The following is a 27683-nucleotide window of genomic DNA, read 5'->3' on the forward strand; positions in this document are numbered from 1 at the left end:
CTTTTTCAGGAGGTAATCTGTGGATTCTTTCCATCTCTATTTTGGCAAATGATTCTAGAATATCAGAGCAGTTTTCCTTGTCAATTTCATGTAATATAACGTCTAGGCTCTTTTTTTTATCATAACTTTCAGGTTATTTAATAATACTTAATTATCACTATTTTCAGGTCAGTTGTTTTTTCAATGAGATATTTCACATTTTCTTTTTTTTCCATTCTTTTGATATTTGTTTCTTGATGTCTCATGTAGTCATTAAGATAAAGAATTATTTGTTTAACTGAATTTGTTTTACCTCCTTTTCCATTCGGTCAATTCTAATTTTTGTAGAGTTGTTTCCTTCACTGGATTTTTGTGTGTGCTCTACCATTTTTTCAATTCTACTGTAAAAAGTTTTCTTTTCAGTAGATTTATGTGTGTGTGTGTCTGTTACACATACATATGTATATATTTACTTATTCCTTTTTATGCTTCCTTTACTAGGCTATTGACTCTTTTTTCAGGATTCTCTTACATAATTCATTTCTTTCCCCAATTTTTCTTTTACCTCTTTAATTGATTTTTTAATTCTTTTTTGAACTCCTAAAGGAGTTTTTTGGGGGCCTTACCATTTTCCTTTGAAAATTTTGATATTCTTGTCCTTGTTATAAGGGTTATTAACCCTTATAAATTATTGATATTGGAATGAGTATTACCAATACCTGTATCCTGAGTAGACAGGCTGTTGTTTTGACTGTTGAGAAAGATGGCTTCTCAAAGCAGTCTAGAAGAATTCTGGCTCAGGCCAGTTATAGAAAAATATACTTATTGCAAGTATAAAATTTTAAGGAAGATACAGCAAAAGGAAAAACAGGTAGAAAGGTATTTCTTATGTTATGTAGGTCCCTATGCTAATAAATCTTAACTATAATCACCCAACCAATCTGTCTACGAAGACCTACTTCTTCTTCAACACAGTCAAAGCTATCCTCTCTTCCTATTTATATAAAACCTCCAAATCCTTATCTATCTATCTATCTATCTATCTATCTATCTATCCTAATCTAAAATATTCCCTGCTGCTCAGATCTGATTTCCAGCTGGTCAGAAATTCCACTGTCTTCTCCACTCAAACAGTTCAGATTTTGCTGCCACCTATTGAGGCCAGCACAGGTACTGTACCCAACAATCTCCTTCACTTCTCTGACCTGATAAGACAGGTTTTTAGGATGTGGATTCACCAAGATTGTCTAAATTCTCAGAGCTGCTCTTTGGACCACCTTCCTTGAACCAGATGAGACCAAAAGAGAGCCACTGGTCCTATAGTCTTTTCCCAAAGCTCCTCAGGAAAATTCTCTCTTATTAATCATCTCTGAGATTCCATTCAGATATAAAGAAACCAAACTCACTCATTCCTCTTAGGTATCTATCAATACATTTTGCTAATTTACCTTATTCCCTAATGAACTCTTAATTAATAAATTTTTCTCTACAGGAGTTGTTTGGGGGACTTCCCTTTTTCCTTTGAAACTTCTCATGTAACCATTTTGACACTGTTGTTCTCTTCTGAGTTTGTGTTTTGATCTTCCTTATGAGCATAGTAACTTCTTGTGGTCATGCTCTTTGCTCATTTTTCTAGCTTATTTCCAGACCTTTACCATTATGCTAGCGTTGGGCTCCACTACTGTCCCAAGCTTCTTGTGGTGGAACTTGCTTCTGGTGCAGCAGGGTGGCCTGGCTCAGGGTTCAGGGGAGGCCTGACTTGCCTTGCTGTGACAAGGTCTGCTTCTGAACTGTCTGGATACCTCCTATACTGGACCATTTTCTTTTCTTACTCTATGAAACCAATATTTCCTATTACCTTTCACATTGTTTTAGCCTGAAACATTGCTTCATCCTGTCTTTTGTTGATTCTGCCACTTCAAAATTCATTTTGGGGTATTTTTTATATTTGTTTAGAAATTATTTTGAGAAAGTGCTAGGAGTTTGTTCCTTCCTTGTTCTGCCATCTTAGCTCTACCTTTTCTTCTAAATCCATATTTTTAGATGCCAAATTTGCTTAGCAAATTTAAAATGCCATTTGCTTTCTGTACACCAACAATATAACAGTTACAGATAATTTTTAAAAATATTTTGCAATCAGGGCTAGTTGGGTGGCTCAGTGAATTGAGACTTAGGCCTAGACAGGGGGTTCAAATCTGGCCTCAGATACTTCCCAGTTGTATGACCAGCAAGACATTTAACTCCCACTGTCTAGCCTTTATTGCTTTTTTGCCTTGAAACCAATACACAGTATTGCTTCTAAGACAGAAGGGAAGGGTTTAAAAAAAAAGTATACTGCCATCATCCTTACCCCAATTTCAATGCAACAGTCATGATGTAACTGCCACAAGACAGAATTTCCCAAGATACTAACAACATAGATATTTGTACCTGATTTTCAACTTCTTTGGCCTCCTGACTGACTTATCATCACTGGCATCGAACAGTGAAACATCTTCGGTGTCATCATTACTATCCTAAAAGGAAAATGATCTCATTCAAAATTTAATGCAACAACATCAGAATCAAAATTAAACCTTTTAAACTATAATTGGTGAGGCTAAATTCAACAATATTAATGAGGACAAATAAATAAATGAAGTTTATTTCTAAGACAACTACATCTAATTAGTTTTAGGAAAAGCCTTAAGAGTATAAATTTCTCAAATGGATATATATATATATATATATCCATATATATATATATATATATATCCATGTTATATTTTGGTTCTCTCCCTCTTGATATTGCATGAAATAGGGATATATGAACTATATGAATTATCACAGGATTATAGATTATAGATTATAGCCAGAAAGGACATTGGAGACCACTGAATCCAATCCTCTTCTTTTATAGATGAGGAAATTAGGCTGAAGTTAAATGACTTCATAGGGTCATACCATTGTCTCAGGCAGGATTTCAAGTCTTGTCTTTCTCATTTCAAGTCCAACACTCAACTGTTGCCAATATCTACCTATGAAACAAGGTGAACCAGGGCATCCATCTAATCTTTAGAGATCCTGGGAGTTAAGGAAGATATTTCAGATCACCCTAGTTAACATTGTAAACCTCAAAATTTCTTAGACTTATAAATGTTGGAAATTTCACCATTGGGAAATTTCATACTTGAAAAATTTCCTATTGATAGTGGGTCTTGACTATTGGAATGTGAACCCCATTGGCATGGGAGGTTCCTTCTCTTCCCTTCTTAAGATTACTTTAGGACAGAAACCTTTTGCTGAACAATGGAAAGGACTTTGACCTATGCTTAAGCATAGAACAGGAATTTCTTTGAGTCATGATTTATTTTAGAATTGATACAATGGAGATACTTGGAATCAATCTCCATCCTATTCAGTCCTAACAGGATTGAGTAAGGGCTGCAGCCTAGATCAAAATTTAATTATTTCAATCTCTACCCTACTCGGGTTAACAGGATTTAGAAAGGGCTGTAGCAAAGGATCAAAGATTTAATTATTTGAAAATATGACCTTCAACAGACATGTGCAAAGCCAGAGACCTCTGGGCGGTCCTGGGTTAAGCTAGAGCCTCCATTGGCACAGGGAAATTGATGGACAGGTGATTGGTAGATGTGAGGACTGAGGGGAGGGAACTTGGATGGTTTCCTTAAGGATAGGGGGGTCTGAAGACTCGAGGTGGTGGCTGAGGAGTTTGTCTGAGTGGTGGGAGTGTGCTCTGAGAAGCTTGCTCTGAAGGAAGCTGAAGGTGGGGGCCTCTGAGACTGTTTCTCCATTTTGGTCACGTGAGTAATAGGGACTGATCTCTTTTCTTTGCCCCAGCTATCTAAGGGCTTGGGCCTTTTGGCCCAGCCTAAACAGAAGGGGTATTTAAGCCCTATTCCCTTCTCTCCCTTTTCTCTCTCTCTATCTCTAATTCCTTTCTTCCTCCTATTGTAATTAAACTCCATAAAAGATTGACTGCTGACTTGAGTTTTCATTTAGGAATTACATAGCTGAATTCCTTGGCGACCTTAAATTAATATATATCAGTCTTTTAAAGTGATTTCCTTGTCACAACATGTCAATAATGTCTCTGGAAAGGGAGGGGAAGATGGTGGCTTAGTAGCAGTGAAAACTGAAATTGCTCTGACAATCCTTCCAAACCTATCTTTAAAAAGCACCTCAAAGTGCCAGGAGTCAAAAACCAAAACCATTGGGGCTTTCCCACTAAATACAACTTGAAAGTCAGGCAGAGAGAAACCAGAGGGAAGTCTGGATACACAAAAAATACTGGCTGTCTCCCCCCACACACACACCTATTGAGCCAGGTTCTGAACCTGGGCATAGCTGAACTTCAGGATCCTGATACCCTGGCTACACCAACAATAGAGCATACCATACACTAGGCCAGTGATTGTGAATGTTTTAGAGTCAGAGTACAGGGCCACCTCTCACCCCTGCAGAGACTGAGTATTATACCTGCCCTGCCCCTTGCCCCCCAGCCCACTCTTACCCCAGACAGGGGAAGGAGGAAGCACTCCCACTGGGCTATTGGGCAGAGGGGTGGATGATGAGAGGAGTGTGTGTAGAGGGAGAGGAGAGTGGTCCCAATGATCTGCTCCTTTCCAGCTATGTGCCACTCAAGTTAGTTATGCTCCCCTCAAACCTAGCTCCTCTACAACCCCACCACAGGAATCACCACAGACTCAACAGGTTGCTGTCTGTGCCCCACTCTCACATAGCATGTCAGCCCCCTTGCCCCACCCCTAACACCTTACCCCAGATGAGGAGGGAGGAAGTACTCTTATTGGGCTACTGGGCAGAGGGGCAGGGGAACTGAGGGATGTACTCAGGTGCATGGAGAGGGGAAGGGGAATAGCTCCAGTCTGAGTCCCTCTGGTTTTCTAGTAACAAACTCTGGCAAGGTGACTGTAGGTGTGCCCAACAAGAGAGCTCTGTGTGCCCTTTATGGCATGTGTGTCATAAGTTTGCCATCATGATCATAAGCCAACCACTTGAAGTCCCAGACCCTGGCATCAGCCTTCAATGAGGCCCCAAAATTCATAGTGCTGGGTCCTTTCAAGCCCACCCTGCAGTGAAGGCTTAGTCCCACGACAAAATAGCTTACAGTGCTGCGTTCTGCTATCAGCAGAGAAGACAGAATCAGCAGCTTTCAGAAATCCCACTTCAAAGGCAAAAAAATCTGAAAAAAATGAGCAAACAGCAAAAGAAACACCTAACCCTAGAAAATTTCTATGGAGACAAACAGTTAAGCACAGCCAATAGGGGACAGTAAAATCTAACCTACCACATGCAAAACTTCAAAGAAAAATGGAAACTGGTCTATTGACAGAACTTAAAAAAGAATTCAAAAATCAAATAAGACAGGTCAAAGAAAATGGGAGAAAGAAACTAAAGTAATATAAAAAGAAAATACCTTTAAAAGCAAAATTGGTTAACTGGAAAAAGGCAAAAAAAAAATCCATAAATGGAAGAAAAGAGTGCCATGAAAAGTAGAATGGACAAAATGGAAAAGTACAATCAGAAGGTCATGAAAGAAATTCAGTCTTAAAAAATTCAAATTGGGCAAACAGAAGCTAATGACTTCATGAGAAACCAAGAAACAATAAAGGGGAAAAAAGCCTTGGCATCATATTACAAGAAATTATCCAAGAAAACTTCCCTGATATTCTTGAACATGAGGGTAAAATAGAAATTAAAAGAATCCACAATAAGTTCCCAAATACCAATTCCCAGGAATTGTTATAGCCAAGTTCAAGAGCTCCCAGGTCATGGAGAAAATACTGCATGCAGTCAGAAAAAAACCATTCAAACATCATGAAGCCCTAGTCAGGATTACATAGGAACTGGAAGCTTTCACACTGAATTACCCCAGTGATAGATTCATTAATTGATCAAGAAATAGTAATTCCATGCAAATCTAAATATAATACACCCATCCTACCTGTAAAAAAAAAAAAATCCAAAATTAGGCTCTGCTGGAAAAATGTCTATAAATTTGTCCAGGATTTAAGGGCTGTAAATAATAATTTCACAAAGAGACATCCTATGGTTCCAAACACAGCCAATATTATCTTCTCTATTCCAAGATCAGCAAAATATTTCACTGTGGTGGATTCGTGTTCAGCTTTCTTCTCAATCCCTATTCATGAGAATTCCAAAAATATATTTGGCTTCACCTGAAAAGGTTCTTAATGGACCTGGTGTTGTTTGTCCCAAGGGCACATGGACAGTCCCACATTGTTCGCACAGATTTTAACACAAGATTTAGCAAATATTAAGTTTAAGGAGAGCTGTCTGATACACATTGTAGATGATCTGCTATTGCCTCATCACATGCCACAGTATGCCAGGAAGATAGCAAACATCTCCTTTTAGAGTTGCATAAGGGAGGCCACAAGGCCTCAAAGGCAAAGGTTCAGTGGTGTCTCCCCAAAGTGAAATATTTAGGGTTTAAATGCTGGTGCCTGCTCCATTTCCTCTAAGCTCATTGAAGATATTCAGAGATTGAGTGCACCCTCCACTAAAAAACAGTTGAGGGCAATTCTTAGAGCAACGGGGTTTTGTAGGCAGTGGACCTCTTGCTAGGGGGAAATCACTAAACCCCCTTATAGCACTGACAAAAAATTCAGTCCCTGAACCGCTTAAATTAAGGCGGAACACCCCTCAGCTCTAACTTAAAACAGGCTATCCTGTTTGCCCCTGCTCCAGGCATCCCAGATTATAACAGGCCATTTACTTTGTATGTACATGAACAGAGAGGGGTAGCTTCAGGTATTCTAACTCAAACTTTAGGACCTGTTCAACATCCAGTTGCTTATTACTCAGCCCAGCTGGACCCAGTAGCGTCAGGAACATCATGTCTTAGAGGTGTAGCTGCAACAGCTTTATTAGTAACTAAATCTGCTTATTTAGTCTTGGGATACCCTTTAACTATAGTGTGCCCACATTAAGTTGAAGCATTGTTTCTAAAACATAGAACACGGGCATTTTTTGATCAGAGACTTGCAAGGTACAAGGTAACCCCTTGTTGGGCAATGAAAAAAAAAATATTACCCTAAAACGCTGTACAGTTCTAAATCCCACAACCTTGCTTCCAGATTTACCATTTTCAGGAGACCCTTTACACAGCTGTGAAGCTTTAGTATCCATGGCTGAAAAACCTCGAAATAATCCCTTAGACACTCCTTTAGACAATACAGTCTTATTCACTAATGGTTTTCCTTTCATGAGGGGTGGCATATGTTACACTGGAGCTGCTATAGTCACAGAATTTGCCACTCTGTGGTTAGCTTCATTGCCCTCAACTATAAGTGTTCAAGGTGCAGAACTGATAGCTCTAAAACATCCCTGTATAATTGCCAAAGGTAAGAAGGAAACCTTATACAGACTTTAGATATGCATTTGGAATATGCCATGCAGTGGGTATGCTATGTCTTCAAAGGGGATTTTTAACATCAGCTGAAAAATGTATAGCAAATACAGAAATTATTAATGAGGTTCTTTTTGGCCCTTCAGCTTCCTGAAGCCCTAGCTATAGTTCATTGCTCTGCCCATACAAGTGGCACTGATCCTATCTCTAAAAGCTAGCAGTCTCAGAAGGACCTGAGTTCATTTTAACATTGGCAACTAGTGATGACTTAAATTTGGCCCTTTCTTATAATGAACAGGAAGTGAAAAGTGGAAGCATAAATTTAAAGCAAAATTGATAAATGGAATATGGGTATCACCTGAAGAAAAATCCCTACTCCCTATAAGTTTTTATCACCCAATAGGCCAATCCATTCACAAAAATGGTCACTTTGGTAGCCAGGGCATTGTGGACTCTGTTAAAAAAGTATGGACAGCTCCTGGCATAACTACCATAGCCTCTAAAGTGTGTACAGTCTGACCTACCTGCCAAGGATTTAATTAGAACTCCTTTTATGGCAAAGTTTTTGGTGGGTGTCCTCTGGCCTACACACCTTTTGAACACCTTCAAATTGATTTTATCACTATGCCAAAAGCTGGACAGTATAGATTTTCTCTGGTCATAGTAGATCAGCTGACCAGATGGCCTGAAGCATTTCCTACCGCTTGAGCAACAGAGTCTTTTGTTGCCAAGGTGCTCTTAAGAGATTATTCCTTGCTTTGGTCTGTCAGCATGAATTGATTCAGACAGAGGAACTCATTTCACCAATTCAATTTTGTCTCAGATATATTCTTGTTTGGGGGAAACTCCCAAATACCATGTACCATACCATCCCCAGAGCTCAAGCCAAGTTGAGAGAATGAATAGAGATCTTAAAAGTATAACTGGCAAGTCATGTATGGAGATTCACTTAAAATGAGCTGAAATTCTCCCCCTGTCCCCCTTTTATCTTTGAAGCAGGTCCAGGGAAGATCTACACATCTCACAGGTTGAGGTGCTTTTTGGACATGCAGGCTAAACCTTTCTCTCCTGCATACACATCATTACTAGTGGGAGACACTTCTATTGCTTCATATATACAGGATTTACAGATCAAATTGTGAGAATTCCATGAATCTGGAGCTGCTGTACAAGCAGGACCTATAGACTTCTCACTCCATGACTTGTACCCAGGTGACAACTTCTAGCACACTGTAGCAACTCAGACTGCCTGGGAAGGTCCATTCAAAGTTCTCTTACCCTCTCCAACAGCTATTTGCTGATTATTTGCTTTAAGATTTAATTTTGTTTTTAAGTTTATATATTAATTTAATCTATAATGTTGTTACACTGTCACTTTCTATTACTGTGTTTTGGCTATTAACTACATAAATTCTGTTGCAATGTTTTTATTTGTACCATCCTATGCCTGGGCTGGAGAAAATACTATTATAAAAGTCTATAAACTAGCTGAACAAAATCTGTATTAGTAACCTTTAGAGAAGCTGATGTGCTCTTGTGATCTGGGGAATTTTGGTATTTGCCCTCCAGAATGGTGTCTGTTCACAACTCCACCAGTCCACAACTCCTTTATTGTCATATTGGCCAATGTGATAGGTGTGAGGTGATACCTCAGAGTTGTTTTAATTTGCATTTCCCTAATCAAAAAAGATTTAGAACATTTTTGTATGATAACTGACAGCTTTAATATCTTTGCCTATTCATATCCTTTGATCATTTAGCAATTGGGGAATGACTTGGCTTCTTATAAATTTGACTTTGTTTTTTATATATTTGAGAAATGAGACCCTCAAAAAATTTTGTTATAAAAATTTTTCCCCTCTTTGTTGTTTACATTCTACTCTTGGGTACTTTTAAATATAATAAAAATTATTTTACATCTTGTAATGCTCTATATCTCTTGTTTAGTCATAAATTCTTTTCTTCTTCATGGATCTGACAGATAAGCTATTCTATGTTTCCCTAATTCACTTTTAATATCATTCTTTATGTTTAAATCATTTTGACTGTATCCTGCCATAGGGTATAAGACGCTGATCCAAACCTAATTTCTGCCATACTTTTTTCTAATTTTCCCAGCAGTTTTTATCAGATAGTGAGTTCTTATCACAAAAGCTGGGATCTGTTTCAATTTTCCAGTTACAAAAAATTCTTTGGCAGTGATTGGCTATAATGGGATGGAAGCTATGGAAATATTGGTAAAATCATAATTTCTAAAACTAGAGAATAATTTCAGTAGTTTAGGACTGGCAAAGCAAATCAAAAGAAAAGAAGTTAAATGCATATGTAAGCAAGAAAAGTTCTTGATTTCTTAATAACTTGACTACTATTACAAAGGAAAATGACCTAAGACAAGCTCTCCTTATTTAAGAAGTTTAAGCTTTTCCTTGATCCCTTTTCTAGCAAACAATAATCATTCACAAAGGAATTTATATTTCATAAAAATTCTAACTAGCAGAAGGTTGGATAAGGAAGGAATGCTTTGAGCTGGTCCAAACTATCTCTAAACAACTACCAACCCCCTCAACCCTCCCTAAAAAAATTCTGAAGCAACAGAACTAGCAAAATAAAGGGTAAAATAGGACCCAAGACAACATAGGACAGAAGGAAAAACCTGTCTCACTGTGACAAGAGAGGAGATCAATCTACCTCACGCAGTAGTCATGATTAGGATTAATCCAGGGGAACCAGGGGATTAGGATATGGGGATCCAGCTCAAATCATACCCAGGAAACCTTCAGCAAGAGCAGAGGCTGTAAGGAAGTGGAGTCTAGCTTAATCCAGCATAGGTGATGTGTGGAGTGAAATTCTTGGGTGTCTGTACCCCCAGAATGACTATTGAGCAGACAGGAGACTTGATGCTTGCAAAGTTCATGTGGCTTTATTCACAGGTGTGGGGGGGGGGGCGCTGGGGGGGCAAAGAGTAAAGGACACTGTCTGGGCCTTAGACAGCATCCTGAGAAGGGGAGGAGGGCTACTTGAACAGATAGCAAGCTCACATGGTGGTGGACAAGGGGGCATGGGTGAAGCATACTATCTGGCCTAGCATGCTACGATGGTCTAATTAAGAATCCCAGACAATCAAGCAAAAAACTGAAACAATAACTTTAGCACAGTTGCAGGATATAAAAGAACAAACCCACACAAATCATTAGCATTTTGATATACAAAGAAAGTCCTATAACAAGAGATAGAGAAAATCTATTTAAAATAACTACAGACTATATAAAATACCTGGAGGTCTGTCTACCAGATGAGACAAACCCAAGAAGGGCTTTTTGTTATTTTTTTTAAGTGTGGTAAAAAGGCTATTTTATTTCATCCTAGCAAGAGGGGGTACTCATGAGCCAGTATTACAGCAGAGTGGGAGCACACAGGCTCCCTTTTATCCTAATCCCTAACAGGAATCAGTTCACCGTTGGCCAGTTAGTACAGAGTTATAATCTGGCCAAGAGAGCAGTCAGCTGATTGAAACACATGTTTATATATAAACATCACAAAACACTTTTCATACAAAATCAGATCCAAACATTTAGTAAATGATAAACAACTGGGTTATTACAGTAAAATGTATTGTCAAAGTTAAGCATGTTTTGCTAAAGACTTGTTAGAACAAAGATCAGAATTACTACCTAAATGGAATGGTATGTAATCAAAGGAGTTATGTAAAAAAAAAGTAATTAACAAAAATATTAGGGTAGAATTATAGAAAGATAAACTTTGATAAGGTTAGGGGGTTAAGGATAGTGGATGCTGTCTCCAGAGCTACTAGCATATAAACCCATTCCAAAAATCTTGGAAAGGATCTTGGAATATACATGGAGCTGAAGGAAGCTTGTTGAGGGAGCAACTGTTGCTTCCTGTCCTTAGCTGGGAGAGGAAGGCTGCTTTCCTAAATTTTCCTACCTCAACCTCTTATGGGAGAAGAAACCTGTAAATAGCTTTTGGAGGTTCCTGTTTCACTGAAGAGAACATCTTTCATAAGATCTAGCTATACCTACTGGTTTACCAACACTGCCTAAAAGGAAGTTTTATCTGGAGATCCTGCTTGGTGGACTGAGGGTTACCTCAGAGCCAAATTCAGCTCTGATTGAACTCGGGCATCTTGGGTTCATTCTTAGCGATTTTGGAGACAACATCTAAGATAACTAAATAAACCAACAACTGAGGATTGTAGTCAGGTAGCTTAGAAAAAGTTTGGTGGGGAATTAGCTGGTCAGGAAGGAAATAGTGTAGCCTGAAGACCAGAAGCGAAGACTTAGATTGGCTGGGGAAAAGTATGGCAATTAAGAGTCAGGGCATCCTTGTGTTTCAATCCTCATAGTTTACCCTTGATTTCTAAATAAACAAAATTACTTTTCTACAAATCAGTCTTTAAGACTTGTGTGTGTTGGCCCAGTGAAGAAAGGTTCATTTTGTCTTCCCTTCACCATAGGAAACTAAGATACTTATAGACAGCCCATTAAGTATCTAACTCAGTTTCCTAAGGTAGATAACACCATCTATCCACATTATTTTTTCAGTAGGAAATAGATAAAAGAATAAAAAGACAACTAACATTTCCTACATAAATTTAATAGACAAAAAGCAATTATCAAAGGGAGGTCAAAAGATAATAGGGATTGACTCAAGAGAGCAAATACCAGATTTCTTTACAATGCAGACGCAAAAGACTTGAATATCAACTCATTGTGGTAAGTATAATCACATAATAAATGTGTGTGTATGGGGGGGGGGGGAAGGAGAAACCAAATTATAGAAAATAAGGCATAAAATATTATTAAGCCAGATAATTCATTTTCTTAAATAGTACTTCATAATTTTCTCCATATAAATCCATATATTTTATCTATCTCAAACAAAAAAGCTTTTAAAAGAATTTAAATTAATTTACTTGTTTTGTTGTTACATTAAAATTCCCAGATAACTGTTTCCATTCCTCCTCTCCCTACAAAAGAGAAGGCACCAACAAATAAGTCCCTTAAGGACTAGCAGAATATCTTTCCATCTTCCCCTATAGCATAGTGCTTACACAAGAATGCCTTTCAACTGTTTTTCCCTCTTTCATATCCACTTGAAAAAAATCTCTATGATATGATTAAAAATGCACAAAAAGGAACTGCTACATTAAAAAAGTTCAACTCTAAAACATTTGGAATAAATATACATAAATCTATATCCCCTCATTAATGTTCTACTCCAATGTAGAAGCAGTCCTCAGGCTCTCAAAATGCAATCAATGACAGGTCCTAACAACCTGGAAAATTGATTAAGTATGGCTCAATAACACTGCCATTCAAGGACCAGTTAATTAAAACAAAAACAAAAAAACAAATACCTTGTTAAAGGAAGAATGAACACAAAGCAATGAATCTTTTTTAACATAGACATTTAGAAAAACATATCCTAAAGTGTGAAAGGGTTACAATTTGCCTCCATGGAAAAAACTGAAAACAAAATAGATACCTATAAACTGCCAAGTAGATTAACAAATTATAGCATATGAATACAATGGAATATTATTGTACCATTAAAAATGGCAAATACAAGAAACCAAGAGAAATGTGAGAAGATCTCTAAGAACCAAGGCAAATTAAGTAATGAAGAACATAAACTACAAAATGTGGTCAATAATATAAAAAGAAAACAAAAAAAGCCAGTGTTCAGATTAATGTAATGTTCAATCAGTTACAGAGATCTAATGTTTAAATATATTTCCCTTTTCTCAGAAAAAAAAAGCTGTGGACTACTAATGTAGAATACATTAATATATTAAGTGTTCAGACAGTTAACTATTTAATTGGGGAATAGTAACATTAAAAAAAAAAGTCTTCCATAAGCCATCGAGAATGATTTTTTTTTAAGTGCCCACATTGATAACGGGCAGCTAGGTGATACAGTGAATAGTGCTGGGCCAGGAGTCAAGAAAACTCACCTTCCTGAATTCAATTCAGCTTAGAACACTTAATAAATGTGTAAACTTGGGCAAGTCACTTAACCCTATTTGTCTCAGTTCCTCATCTATAAAATGAAATAGAGAAGGAAATGGCCAATCACTTCAGTACCTTTGCCAAAAAAATTCCAAATGGATCTTCTGAAGTACTTCAATAATCTTTTAAAATTTAAGCTCCTTGAGGGCAGGGAATTGTTTCTGTTTTTTTTTTCCTGCATGCAGGATGGCAAACCTATGAAATGGGTGCCAAAGATGGCACACAGAGTATTCTCTGTGGACACACTGCTACCCTCCCCCCCTCCAGTTCATTACTAGAAAGGGAGAGGGGCCAGGGTGGGACCACTCCCCTCTCCCTCTCCACCATGACCGAGGACATTTTTTTCACATAACTCACCCCTCTGCCCAGCAGCCCAATGGGAGCACACAGGGTGTAAGGTGGGTGACTCACCAGCAGAAGAGCTGGAGGGAAGCAGAGCACTCAAGCTACTCCCCTCCCCCTCTCTATGGGTGCTGAGGACATTCCTCACTTTACTGGCTCCTCCACCCAGCTGCCCAATGGGAGTGCTTTCTCCCTCTCCAGTGTGGGGTAAGGCAGGAGGGGAGCACGCCCAGCACTTGGTATGTGTGTGTGTGTGGGGGGGGGGGGGTAATGGCACTTGGTAGGAAGGGCAGGCATGGCATTCAGTCTGGGGAAGGGGTGAGGGCAGGGCCCAAAAGGTTCACCATCACTGCTAGAGTTTAGAAAAATGTGTGTCCAACACATTACATTCTTCATAAATTTACACACACACACACATAAATAAAATGTGCTTTTAAAGTTCCTTGTCTGGAAGAACTTTGGCAGTCAGGAAGACTTGGATTCAAATCCCTCTTCTGACATACTGGCTGTGTGACCTAGGCAAAGTCATTCAATCTCTCAAATGCTCTAAGCAATTCCATAAATCCAAGAGCAAGTGTCAATGCTACATTGACAGGGTATTCTCTCACATGGAATTCACTATACTAAAGAAGTCACTCAAGTAATAATGATTATAAGTTTTTAAGTACTTAGCATTTGGGGGCCTATCTAAAGATTAATATTTAAACTACTGAAAAAATGAAATAAGAGCTGTTTCTAGTCTTTCATTTCAAAAGTGCTCCCACAAAGTTAGAGCTAAACAAAAGGACATTAACATAAATAGAGTAATTAACCAAAAATCACTCCATAAAAGTTGACAGCTTGGGAAAAAATGCTATTACTTGGGAAAATAAAATGTTGAACATAAGGTGGTATGGTAATATTAGCAATTTATCTAGAACTAATCTGAGTATAAGATGGTCCACTTTGGTTAAAGCTAAATAACTTTAACCCTTAGATTCTTCATCTCATCTTCTCTAGAGTTCATTCATCTTTTTCTCTCATCATCAGGATTTCTAGTCATTACTTCTCCACAATATGCTAGAAATAATCTTAGGTCTCTCATTCCCTTAAAAATCATTTTACAGACCCTCAAGCTATCATCCCATATCTCCCTTTACTACTAATTTTCCAGATCTGGAGGGTCTTAACCTGGGGTATAGACTTTTAAAATAGTTTGTCAAATGCATTTCAATAATTGGTTTTCCGCTTTCCTTTGTAATCCTATTTTATACATGTAAAAACATTATTCTGAGAAGCATTTATAGACTTAATTCACCAGGCTCTCAAAGAAATCTATGGAGCAACTCTCACCAAAAATATAATTGCTTCCCTGGCCCCTGGTTTTCCTCTCTCTAAACTACTCTTCACCCAACTACCAAAAAAATCTTCCTTCTCCTATCTCAACCTGCAAGTGAAATCAATTTTTGAAGTAAAATCCAGCTAAAAAGGCCAACTCCACTTGGAAGCGGTCCCTAATTCACCAGATAAAAAAAACTATTTCCATTTTCCTCCAAAGCACTTTTTCTGTATTTCTCCTTTACTAGAACAGTATTTTATCCAATACCACAATTACTTGTTTTTATGATTTATTTCCCTCCCACTGAATTGTAATAGAAGCTGTCACTTCTCCATCTTTATATTCCCCCTCCACCCCAGTATGCAGTACAATATCTAGTTACAAGTGCTTTCTTAAAATATGCTTATTGAAATTAACCAAACTATGTATTCAATTAGAATTCAAATCTAATCTTCTAATTCAACATATGAGAAAACTAAAACCTGTATTTTTAAAACATGAGTGATTACAGTGGGCATCCCCTCATAGAATGAATTAGGCATCGAGATTATGTACATCAGGGTTAAGTGTAAGAACATTAGATTTTAGTTCTAAGACATCTCGTCTTCCACTACCAAGCAAGTCACTAAATTTCCCTAGTCCTGTTTCCTTAACTGTGAAATGAGAGTTGGAATAGATAACCTCTAAAATCTTTCCAGCTCTAAATGTATGAAAGCGCTTTAAACATACACATATATACGTACACACATGGATTTTATATAGATATATGGATAGATAGACGAATGGATGTATATATGTATATAACTACCAAAATCCAGTAAACGATAGCAAATAGGTTGGATTTTCAAGGAATTGCACACAAAGTGAAAATTAGTCCTAGCGCACGCCTTCACTTCGGGGTCCTTAGACCCTCTTCTGCTTCCTTGGGACAATACCACCACTTGCACACAGTTGTAACCCAGGCCTAGCTCTAATTGTACACTCAGCTACAGAAAAACTCACAGAACTCTCTCACCTGACGCAACATGGCCGCTTCCGCCAGGCCAAGCCGCTTCCCAGAAGAGATGCCGCTACCACGAACGCTCCCTCAATGTCGGGGCCACGTATGCACGCACGCCCACGCACACACGCTCTCACGTGAATCCTTTACGTCTCAGCGCGCTGTGGGAAAGTGAAAAGAAAGAAAGAAATGATTAGGAAAAAGCCAGTTGTGAAAAATGCACACGATAGAGAGCAGGTGGGACTAATACTGAGTGGGAAAATGGAGGGGGCAGGGCAACGCAATGGAGAGATACGTGGGAGGGTCAGAACACGGAGTTGGTCAGCAGGACCAGGAAGGGGCAGAGCAGAGTGCTGTCTGGTTTGCCGGGCTGAGATGAAATTAGGCTATGATGAAAATGAGAGAATAAAGGAAAAGGGGTGGGCGGTTGCCGCGCTGCTGGGTGGTACAGTGAATAGAGCACCCTGCCTGGAGTCAAAAAATTGAGTTCAAGTGTTTCCTCAGACTAGATGTGTGACCCCGAGCAAGTCAATTAACGCCTTAGAACCGGTAAAGTTTTTTTTAAGTGCTATGAATGAAAAAAAAAATTGAGTTTCCTGTTGAGTTGCAAATTAATTTATGTTATTAGTTGAATAAAGACATGGGATCACAAGAGAGTCTGTGGGTCGAGTGAAGGCAGGCTTGCCACGTTCTTTGGATAGACCTGGGGAAAACCATGATGGCAGTAGGGAATAATGTTTCATTCATACTCTAATAAGGCAAAGAAAGCACACACACACACACAAGTGTGTCTTGGGAGGAGTACAGAGCCAGTCGGTGGGAAAAGGCAAAGAGGCACAGAGAGTCAGTTATGTAACCATAGATTGTTATTAGGAATACTTGAACAAAATTGACCCTTAGAAGATGGGAAAGTGCTCAGGGGTAGGAGTTTGGGGGAATAATTTTTTTTTAGGGTTTTGGTAGGGGACAGACTAATTCTTACCATTGCCACCTTAGACTTAGTTTATTAACATATCCACATCATTTCATGGGATATTCTGCTGATCCTACTGCAGGTGTCTGGAGCTTATCCAAGGTTTACAAGACCTTAGATGGGCAGTTAATGGGGCCAAAGACTTTTACAGTAGGACCTAGCTTCTCCTGATTTAACACATAGTTTCAGGATGTGGTTTTTAGTTAATTTATGAGACAGTTTGCAAGTAATCCTTATGCCCCTTTGATCTGTAGCGACCCTTTGCAATTTTACACAGGAAATGGGAGACAGTCCCTGATCTTAAGTTGCTCAAATTCTAATAAGATATGGGAGGGTTTAGCTGCAAGTCAAAAAGGCCCTGTGATCCTTATGGTGCAGAGGCAAAGCAGATGGCCAGTGTGTGTTCTTAATGTCATATCCCCTGATTAAAAAAAAAAACAACTTATTTCTGATATTGAACCATTTGACAGTGCCAAGGACTTATGTGGCAAGAAGTAGCTATTGCTGCTGAAAAGAAGGGTTGCAGCACCTGCAGAAACTGTTGCCCTTTTGCATCTCCACAAGAGTTGCTGAGGTTAGCCTAGAAACAAGATGAGTTTAGGTAATCAGGGCTAAAGGAAGAAGCAGGGTGGGGGAAGTGGTTGAAAGAAGAAAAGGAAAGGAAAAGAAAGTGAATAAACAGCTCTACCCGGCTTCTTGGACTTCCCTCAATTCAGACAATTTAGATTGGTGGCAGTTGGTCTAGTTGGTAGTAGTAGCATGAGGATGAGGTTTTTTTCCTTATTGTTAGGCAGGGGGAGGGAGTGGCTGACTAGTAAGTAGTCCAAGAAGTGTTCCTATTCTCATGTCTATTGACCTTACATGTCTTGTCATATGACAGTAATTTGTGTTGGTGGGCTTCTTCACAAGGGTTTACTTCCTTTGATTAGGGGTTTGGGGTCCAGAAATGGAATGGAATGGGATGAATATTTATATAGCATCTATTATGTGTCAGGCATCATGATAAGCACTTTTAACAAATATCTCATTTTGATCTTCACAACAACCCTCAGAGGTGAATGATATATATATATAGATATAGATATATATATAGATATAGATATAGATAGATATATATGATAGGGATATATCCCTATCCCCATTTTATAGTTGAAGAAGGAGAGGCACAGAAATTAAATACTTGCACAAGGTCACACATCTAGTTAAGAGTCTAAGGCAGGATTTGAACTCAAGTGTTTTTAATTCCAGGTCCAGTGAACCATCACTACCTCCGTTGTTAGTCGTTTTTAGTCATATCTGACTCCTCATGACCCCTTCTGGGATTTTCTTAAGTAAAGATATTGGAGTAGTTTACCACTTCCTTCTGTAGCTCATTTTACAGAAAGGGAAACTGAAGTAAGCAGGGTTAATGCAAGTTACCTAGGATCATACAGCTAGTGCAATAGGGAGGGTACCATATCCTCAGAAAATATGTTCTAAGACCTACAGTGGATGACTGAAACTGTAGATATGAGAGAACTCCTGTCCCCTTCCACTTCTTGGCTTAGTGCTCCTTGTCCTCCTACCTACTCATCTCTCCAAAAAAAACAGAACCCCCCCCCAAAAAAAAAAATCAAAGTGGAAGCAAAAGAGACTAACTGAGAACAACCAAAGTGCTTTGTAGATAAACCTCCAGCACTTTGGGGCGACTAAGGAAAACTGGACCTGCAAAAGAAAATAAAACCATGGATAAAGGGGCCCTACTGTAAGTGTCTGACTGGTCTTCCTGACTCCAGGCCTGGTATTGTCTCTCCTGTACCACCAAGCTGCCATCACTGCCTCTAAGTAGATCTTATCTGAAGTGGCACTGCACTGTCAGGTGCTAGCCTTATCAGGATTTGAGAGGTTGAAAAGAGGGTGGTAGTTTAATAAGTCTGGTACATGGTGCCTCCTTTCTCTTCCTCAGGGTGCCTTGCTGCTTCTTGTTATAGATTAAAGTCTAGTATGACACTGGGCAAGAAAGAGATTAGGGCCAAAAGAAAAAAAATTTTTTTTCTTATATCTGGCTTGCAAAAAAATTGTATATGATCTTTAATTTTACACTTAACTTTTAGCTGAGCTAGAACTGAATTGTATATTCAAAAGATGTGAATAGACCAAGTAAGAAAAAAATGCTCAAGATCACTATAGTTGGGGGTAAGGAGTGGAGAAGGTATTAGCATGGGTAATTGCTGCGAACTTCTTTATCTCCACTGCCTAATTACCATGTTCATACCATTGTGGCCTAGGGAACATGGGGGCATATTTCTTTTATATCTTTGTGTTTATTCTTTCTTGATCTTAAATGAATATCAGAGACAGAACAGACTAGGTTACAGTTTTGTGAGCTTCAGAACATCAGAAGAACCATCAAAGGGGGGCAGCTGGGTAGCTCAGTGGATTAAGAGTCAGCCCTAGAGACGGGAGGTCCTAGGTTCAAATCTGGCCTCAGCCACTTCCCAGCTGTGTGACCCTGGGCAAGTCACTTGACCCCCATTGCCTAGCCCTTACCAATCTTCTGCCTTGGAGCCAATACACAGTATTGACTCCAAGACGGAAGGTAAGGGTTTAAAAAAAAAAAAGAACCATCAAAGGTCTTTTCAGAAACTAGAGACCACAAGAGCATAGCTAAGTATGACAAGGAACTGACCCTGAAGAATGTCCTGCTTAATTTAGTCCATCACAGGCCTGGCAGGTGAAATAATATGTCCTGCAAGCAAGAGAGTAACTTGTCCATTACATATATCCATTAACAGAAATGAACTGGTGAGATATAAGCCCACTCTCCCCAGGGAGCCAGGTGTGCAGAGTGAATGTGCTTCTGGTTTTGGATGCTGTATTTTGGTCCTTTGCTCTACTTTTTCAATAAATGTAACTCTGTAAAAGCTAATTAATGTTAATTGTTTAAATATTTGGGAGATGATCACTGTTCAACTGATTTTGGAATATTGTTTTCATAAGAGTACCTGGGGGCAGATGGGTGGCTCAGTGGATTGAGAGCCAGGCCTAGGTTCAAATCTGGCCTCAGACACTTCCCAGCTGTGTGACTCTGGGCAAGTCATTTAACCCCCATTACCTAATCCTTACCACTCTTTTGCCTTGACTGAAGGTAAGGGTTTAAAAAAAAAATAAGAGTACCACCAGACAGCTACTTTCTTGGGATTTTGGGAACTGGGGTGGTAAATCCAGAGACTTACCTTTTTTATGATGTTTTCTTTGTAACTTTCATTGACAGGCTCCTTGTTTTTATCATCCCACAATATAATATCCACTGGCATTTGAAAAGCAGCAATTTTTGGAGCCATGAGCAATAATAAAGTCTGGAAACAATCCTTTCCAGAAAGGTTAAGTGACTTCCAATAAAAAGCGAGCAGAATCAATATTTAGAAAACTTTTTATATAATAACTAGACCCAATAACCATTTATCCCTGATAGCCGTTTTTAGATAAGATCATCTGTTACTTGAATCAATAAAAAAACATTTCAGTTTGGTGAAACAAGAAGTCAGTTGAGATTTCTTGAAGTCACACCATGTGGGACTTATATAAAGCTAATGAGCTAGTTTAGAATTGAAGATTTAAGCACATCTGGCACCTTAATGATGAAAATCTCCTGATAAGGCAGGCAGCGAGAACTCTAGCATTGCTCCCACTCTACTCTCACCTCTTAACCAGAGCATGCCCTTATTGACTTTGATGGGTCAGAATTGGCAGTCCTAGAATTAGCACTGTCACGGAAATGCTTAATGCAGTGTCTGCTTAAGTAGCTGAGAGAACAAACTAGACAGAAGAGTTAGCTTCAAGGCTGCATAAGTAGCCTAGTGGAAAATCTACCCCATACTTAGGGGGAAAATCTTGAGGACTCCAGCAAAAAGATTTTCAGGAGCTACAAATTACCTTTTTGTCACAATGTGTTCAAAACTCAAGTTCACATTCTCCTGTACTTTGTCGGTGTACTGAGGTGTTTTGTTCTCATTCAAGTACCTTAGGCAATATTCCATGATAAATCTTTGCCTTATTGACATCAACATTTAATAGTCTTAAAGGAAGCATACTTATGATCTATACCAGTGATAGTGAACCTTTTAGAGACAGAGAGTGCTGTGCACCCTGTGCATCCCCTTTGCCCCACACAGGGGAGGGAGATAGCACTCCCATTGTGCTGCTGGGTGGAGAGGTAGGTGAAGTGAGGAATGCCCTTAGCAAGTGTAGAGAAGGGAAGGGGAATAGCCTAAGTACACCCCTCATCTCCAGCCCTGCCATCTGTGAGCTGCCCACCTTACCCCCCTGTGCCCTCCTGCTGGGCAGAGGGGCAGGTGAAGTGAAAAAATATCATTAAGCACTGTGGAGATGAGTGAGCAGCTCTGCCCGAGTTCTTCTGCCTTTCTAGTAATGAACTTTGGAGGAGGGGTGGGCAGCCCCATGCCCACAGAGAGTGCTCTGTGAGCCATCTCTGGCTTTGGTGCCATAGGTTTGCCATACCCTTACAAAACAATCCTTCATCCCCTCAGTGCTATACCTAGAAACCTGAGGAGAATATAATACATGCTTTTTGGGGACCCAGCCTCCCAGTGCAAGTTAGAGTTAGGTGGTAAAATAATAGTATATGGCTAAATGCTTTACAAATATCTCATTTGATCCTCACAACAACCAAGGTAATTAGGTGCTATTATTATCCACATTACAAATGAGTAAACTTGAGACTTGCCCAGGGATCACACAACTGGTAAATGACTGCAATTGGATGTGAATTTAGGTCTTCCTGATTATAGACCTAGCACTCTATCACCTAGCTGCCCCTAGCTACAGAACAAGCTCTACACTTGCTTCCTACACCAACATAGCAAATCCTCAGAGACATCGTGCATTACCTTCTGAAACCAATGATACAGTGCTAATGAACCAAAGTGATTCTCTTGAAGGTCTTCTGACATCATCAACATCACTAATGACCACATTTGGCAATCACTGAATTTGCTGTACCCTGGGCCATAGCTGCAATGTGCATTTCAGATTCAATGAAAGATAAGTATTAAAATGAGAGATAGGTAGATAAGATTCAGTGAAAGCACTGGTTCTTCCTACCTCCCAGTGATTACCAAAGGATTTCCAACTATGCTAGATGGGCATTGAGGGATAGGTGGAATAATCCAATGTGTTTATCTTTAATCATTTCAGTCTTTATGACCCCATTTTGTGGGTCTTCCTGACTGTAGGCCCAGCACTCTATTTGTCTGTGCCATCTAGCTGCCCCAACTGAGCATATGATACCTCACTAATCAGGGCATTGTGTCTCAGATATTCCCTTCAGAGGTATGGTAAAAACAGGATTAATGAGCTAAATTTTTAATGTGTCAAGAAGAGTAAATAACAGAGGTGGCTCCAACAGATATGGGCATACACTATGACTAGCAGGATGGACATGAGCATTGGCATCTCACTAAAGGACATGTACTGTGTTTTGTTCAGACAAGAGAGGCAGCAACTTTGTACTGATTCCTATGACCAAAGGATATGTGTCAAGAGGATTGGCCACTGAAGACAAATTTTTAATTTCCTTAATAAGCCATGAGAGGATTGAAGAGAATTCTACTTTGTTGACCTGACCTCTGAGACTCTTCTTGACTTCCTTTCCCTTGAACTTAGCAGGTAGAAGAAGGGGTTTCTTACCCTTCCTCTATCCCAGTAACAATGACAGCCCACAGTGATGGCAATAGTGATTAACATGTACTTGCCTAGAGTACCCTGAGTCTCTGGCTTCCAACTTTAATCGTTGTGTTTCTTTCCAAAGCACAGGGCTACAACCAGCAATCTTGAAAAATAAACATTCTTGTCTTGGTGAGTATTTTGAGAAATCAAGAGTACCTGACCCCTGTATTATATTTTCATTTTAAAAAATCCAAGATTTAAAATTTTGTTTGAGAAAAATTTCAGGAAAAGAAGCTTGCTAACTCCTCGATTCCAGAGAATGAACTGTTTGAAGAAAGATGTCTGCAGACACCAACACTTCATCAAGAAGGTCCAGAATGAACTTTTGGGTGCCATTGATTTGAACTAAAGGGGGTTGAACTTTTATTTTGAATGTACACTTTTATGCCAAAGGGGACTGTTCTCTAATTTGCCTTTTATCAATGTGCCTAGGAAACACTGGTTTTGCTTTCTTTCTCTTTTATTTCCCTCTTTAACTATTGTAGTTTTCTTCTTAGAAAGTGCAATATTGTATACACCCGTAGTTGGAAAATTTTTAGGTGTTAAATGATAATTGGGGAGACTAGTCTCCCAATGATCATCAGGGGGGGTTATGAAGATTAAATTAAATCTCTCCCCCTGGTTGTGAAGATTAAATTAACTCCCCTGCCCATTTTTTAGATTTAATCACCAAAAGTGTAAACACCCCATTCATACTTGAGTGGAGGAGGTCTGTGACCCACATGTGTGATAGTGGGTGACGAATCAGAATTAAACTGCCCACTAGGCAGTCCTAAGCAAAGCTTCAACTATAATTGGTAGATATGAAAGTGGAAGAAGGCACAGGTGACGCAAAAGAAAGTGTCTTTAAAAGGAAGTTACAACTTCTGTGACAATTTGGGCTTTTTCTGGAGTTCTGAGTTCGAGTTGGAGGTTGGTGAAGAATCTGCTGACTGGACCTGAGACCTTTCCTGATGAGACTGTCCTTGAATCTCTCCCTTTAGACTGACCCGTGGTGAGTGAAAAGAGCTGACTCCTTTCCTGGATTTTCTGAAGCGACTATCCTCAAAAGAGACCTATATTCTTGACAGAGGCTCTCTGCATCCCCAGGTCCTTGGCTCAAAGCCGAGATCTCTCTGGCTTAGGACTAAACTTCCCTGCCTGGGTTGAGCCAGCTAGAGCAAAATACTTAGTGTGCAGGCTAGATATCTTACCCTATACTCTCTATGATTTCTTATTACTTCACTTTTCCTATATGTTGTAAATAAATTGTTAAATCTCTTGAAATTAATTAAAATTCCTGGCAACCCTACTCTTAAACAATCCAGTCCAATCTTTTATAAAAAACCCTTTTCTCCCCCTTACAGCCCTAAGTCTGCTAGCAGTCTAAAATGAAATGATTCTTGTAAAAAACATGTTTCTGGACAATGCTGTGGCTAAGAAAGCCTGACCTTTGCTCTGACTGGTCATGATCTTGGCCTTGTGAGTTGCTCAGGCAGTATAAGTCTGAAATTAAAGTAAAATGTTTTTCCACAAAGTGCCTTTATCTTTCTGGTGAAAATGTTGATGATGGATTATTGTTTTATACTTTAGCTAATCACTAATGTAATCGTTTTGAGTTTTAAGCATTTCTTTATTTTTTTATTTTTGACAATTTTATTTAATTAGATGATTTAGAATATTTTTCCATGGTTACAAGACTCATGTTCTTTCCCTCCCCTCTTCCACCTCTGCACCTGTATCTTTATTGCAATTCCACTGGATTTTAAGCATGTCTTTAGTGGTAGAGGAAATAAGTCCTTTAGTTCATTTATACCTATTTTATATATCAAATACATTTCTAAAAAGTGACCCTTTTTGTCCCTTTGGAGGAAACCTGAGTTATAAGCCATAGCTTAACATTAAGAGCCTTGGTATGTGGACTGGTCATAATGAGGAAAGCTAATTTCTCTCTTTTTTTCCCTAGGTTTAACCCTGATGGACAAGCATCTATAACAAGAGCCTCTTGGGGTAAGGAAGTCCCTTGGGGCCATAAGTAACACCAAATTTTTGGATATTAAGAAGTGATTAATGTTAATGGAAAATTCAGGAATGAAATCAAATGATTCCTGGATTTGGAGTGAGAAGACATTGGGCTTGAATCCCAGGTTTCCACTGTGTGATAACTGGTAAATCCCTTTCCTACCTCTAGGCCAATGGTTCACAACCTTTCTAATGCTGTGACCCCGCAATACAGTTCCTCATGTTGCAGTGACCCCAAACCAAACCCCGCAATACAGTTCCTCATGTTGCAGTGACCCCAAACCAAAAAAGTATTTGTAATTTTGCTACAGTTATGATTTGGAATGTAAATACCTGATATGCATTATGTATTCTCATGGCTTCAAATTGGGAGGTTGAGAATCGCTGCTCTAGGCTTTAGTTTCCTCATTTGTAAAAAAAGAGAGTTGGACCAGATGATCTCTAAAATCTCTTTCAGTTTTAAATTTAAGATGCTCTGATCTCTCAAAGAGATAATAGGGTGGAGTTTGGAACATCTTTCTTTGTACCTTCTCCCCACTGCCCATTATATGACAGAATGAAAAGAGCATTAAATATAGGACCAGGAGCCCAGAGTTCAAATATCACTTATACTTACTGTGTGCTCTTGGGCCAATCACCTCTCTGCATCTGAATGTCCTCATCTGTTAAATAAGGACGTTGTACTAGAGTCCTCTAACTCTAAATAATAACTTTAAAGCCATCATTCACCTCTCTAAGTTAAAACAAATTCCTAAAAGTAATGCTTAGGAAATCATTTCTCAGTAGAAAAGCTGGAAAAAGCATATGTATATTCCTGTAAATGTAAAGATACTTATTAATAATACCCTTCTTTCTTCCCCATTCCCAACTCAAAAGATTATGATATCTAATTTACTTCCATAGGGACAGAAGAATCTTTTAAAATAATTTAGCATAGTTAACTCATTAAATTTAAGTACAAAATAAAATTGCAGATTTTGCACTAAAATCAAGCCCTTGGCCAAAAGATTCTAGCACAGAAAACATCTGCATTCTGCGCATTCATATCTGATATGATTTTCCTTTCTTTTACTAGTGTAAAAAAAAAGCCATCTTTGAATTAATGGTGATGAATTAATAATGTCCCATTTTGGAAGGAAAGGGAATAACCATTTATATGGTACCTACTATGTGGTACTGTGTTAAGCAATTTACAAATATCAAATGATATTTGTGGCAGCTCTGCAAGATGTTATCCTCATTTATAGATATGGAAAATGAGGTAAAGAGAGTTTTGTTTTTTGTTGTTTTTTCCCCCTACCCAAAGGGACAAATGATCACTCCAGAGAACCAACAAGACTCATTGACCTAGCCCTTTCTTCCATCTGGTTCATGAATAAAATGTTTGTAGCTCAATTACTAATATTGCTCCATCTCGAAAGACTAGTTATGATAACAAGCCCAAACAACAAAAACTCAAACAATGATATCGATTTGATTTTATGTGTATTTTAAAGGCAGGTTGCTTTTTGTGGCTAACATTCAGATAAATGTGTTATGTCCAAATTCAGGGGCTGCTGTTTTCCCTTTCTTCATGAAGTCATCTATAGATAGACTTTTTATCTTCCTGAGCCAGGCTACTTTGCTTGCTTTGTCAGGATTGGCTAACCCAGCGGATTTCACGTTCTGATACTCCATCATTTTGGCTTCACTGTATTCTTTCTTTTGTTTCATTGTCAGTAGCATGAATCCAGTATTGATCCTATAGGGATTGGCTGTCACAGTGTAAGAGGCTGGCTTCATCCGGGGATATGAGGTCTCTCCTGTATTTCGAATCACCATTCGATTAGGTTTGATTATCTGTGTGCTAGTCAGGTTACCTATCTTTTGTACCTGACCATCCACAAAGGAAAATTTCTTTGCTTGTGATTTTTCTTCTCCTTCCTTAAAGGTTCCACAAGACTTAGGACGAACTATAACGGGTTGTGGGATGTGAGTGCATACCTTAGAGTTGTGTAAGGATTTCTTTAAGTTGGGTTGCAATTTTTGGATTTCATATGGAATGCTAGTTCTTTTTAAACCTGGAGCAATACTGGCAGATTTCAATTTCTTGATTTGAGCAGCCTGTTCAGCTACCCCTGGTAGAAGTGACATACCTTTTATGTCTAGAAAGTTACTTGAGGTTTCCTGTTGGAGGACTGCAGGTCCCCAGGCATCACGAACATTAATTTTGGGGATTTGGAGATGGTCAGCATTATTTTCTATGTGAGCTTGCTGCAGAGAGCTGACAGTCAGAAGGAGCTGATCAGGTGAGAGAGGCAATTGTAAGCCCTGTTTCTTTAATCGCTGGTGACCTACTTCTGAAGTTTCAGTAGTTGCTGGTTGCTGGATTTGAAAGGTCTCAGCTGTTTTTCCAAAAGGTGAAATGAAGAAAAAAGAACTTCATGATTACATTAAAAAAGTCATAATAGTTGTAAAGACTAAATTGCATTTATCTACAGACCTAAAATTACATAATAGCTAGCATTTCATATGGTGCTTTAAGATTTACAAAGCACTTTACAAATATTATCTGATTTTATCCTTTATCCCATATTACAGATGAGGAAGTTGAGATAGGTTAATTGATTTGACCAAGGTGTCTGAGGCCAGGTCCTGTCTCTATTAAAATAATGAAATATAGGTAAATATCCAAATGAAAGATGTCCCTTAAAATAATCACCTTGGGAGGAGTATGTATATAACGTGGTCATTACAACATAAATATCCCAACCATTTGTTTAAATTTCTAGAATACCTCTTTAAGAATTATTTTCAAAGCTGCTTTACATAAAACCACAAACAAACAAAAGCCACCAAAACCTTAAATAGAGGTGCCAAAATGCTGGGAATAATCCTGAATGCAACTTGAACCAGGTTAAAATGTAATTGGGAAATAT

At 38.7% G+C, this 27683-nt stretch overlaps 2 protein-coding genes across 10 annotated transcripts in view; both read right to left on the reverse strand.

Annotated features, from left to right (window-relative positions):
* Nucleotides 1-16222, reverse strand: part of LOC100022053 (trans-golgi network vesicle protein 23 homolog B) — an 86553-nt gene extending 70331 nt beyond the window's left edge. For 2 of the 8 annotated variants that reach the window (XM_007483413.3, XM_007483412.3), the window contains exons 1-2: nucleotides 16080-16222; nucleotides 2410-2495 (exon numbers count right to left, since the gene is read on the reverse strand). In XM_007483413.3, the coding sequence (XP_007483475.1) occupies nucleotides 2410-2495; nucleotides 16080-16091 (98 nt within the window). In that variant the 5' untranslated portion in view covers nucleotides 16092-16222. Of the gene's footprint in view, nucleotides 1-2409; nucleotides 2496-16079 lie in introns of those variants that run through there. The other 6 variants (XM_056817485.1, XM_056817482.1, XM_056817484.1 and 3 more) reach the window with 6 other exon arrangements.
* Nucleotides 16223-26233: 10011 nt separating this feature from the next.
* FBXW10B (F-box and WD repeat domain containing 10B) overlaps nucleotides 26234-27683 on the reverse strand; it is a 181613-nt gene continuing 180163 nt past the window's right edge. For both annotated transcript variants that reach the window (XM_007483407.3, XM_016430902.2), the window contains one exon: nucleotides 26234-27149. In XM_007483407.3, the coding sequence (XP_007483469.1) occupies nucleotides 26287-27149 (863 nt within the window). In that variant the 3' untranslated portion in view covers nucleotides 26234-26286. The remainder of the gene's footprint in view (nucleotides 27150-27683) is intronic.

This window comes from Monodelphis domestica, chromosome 2, assembly GCF_027887165.1.
Source record: "Monodelphis domestica isolate mMonDom1 chromosome 2, mMonDom1.pri, whole genome shotgun sequence".
NCBI classification, from domain to species: Eukaryota; Metazoa; Chordata; class Mammalia; order Didelphimorphia; family Didelphidae; genus Monodelphis; species Monodelphis domestica.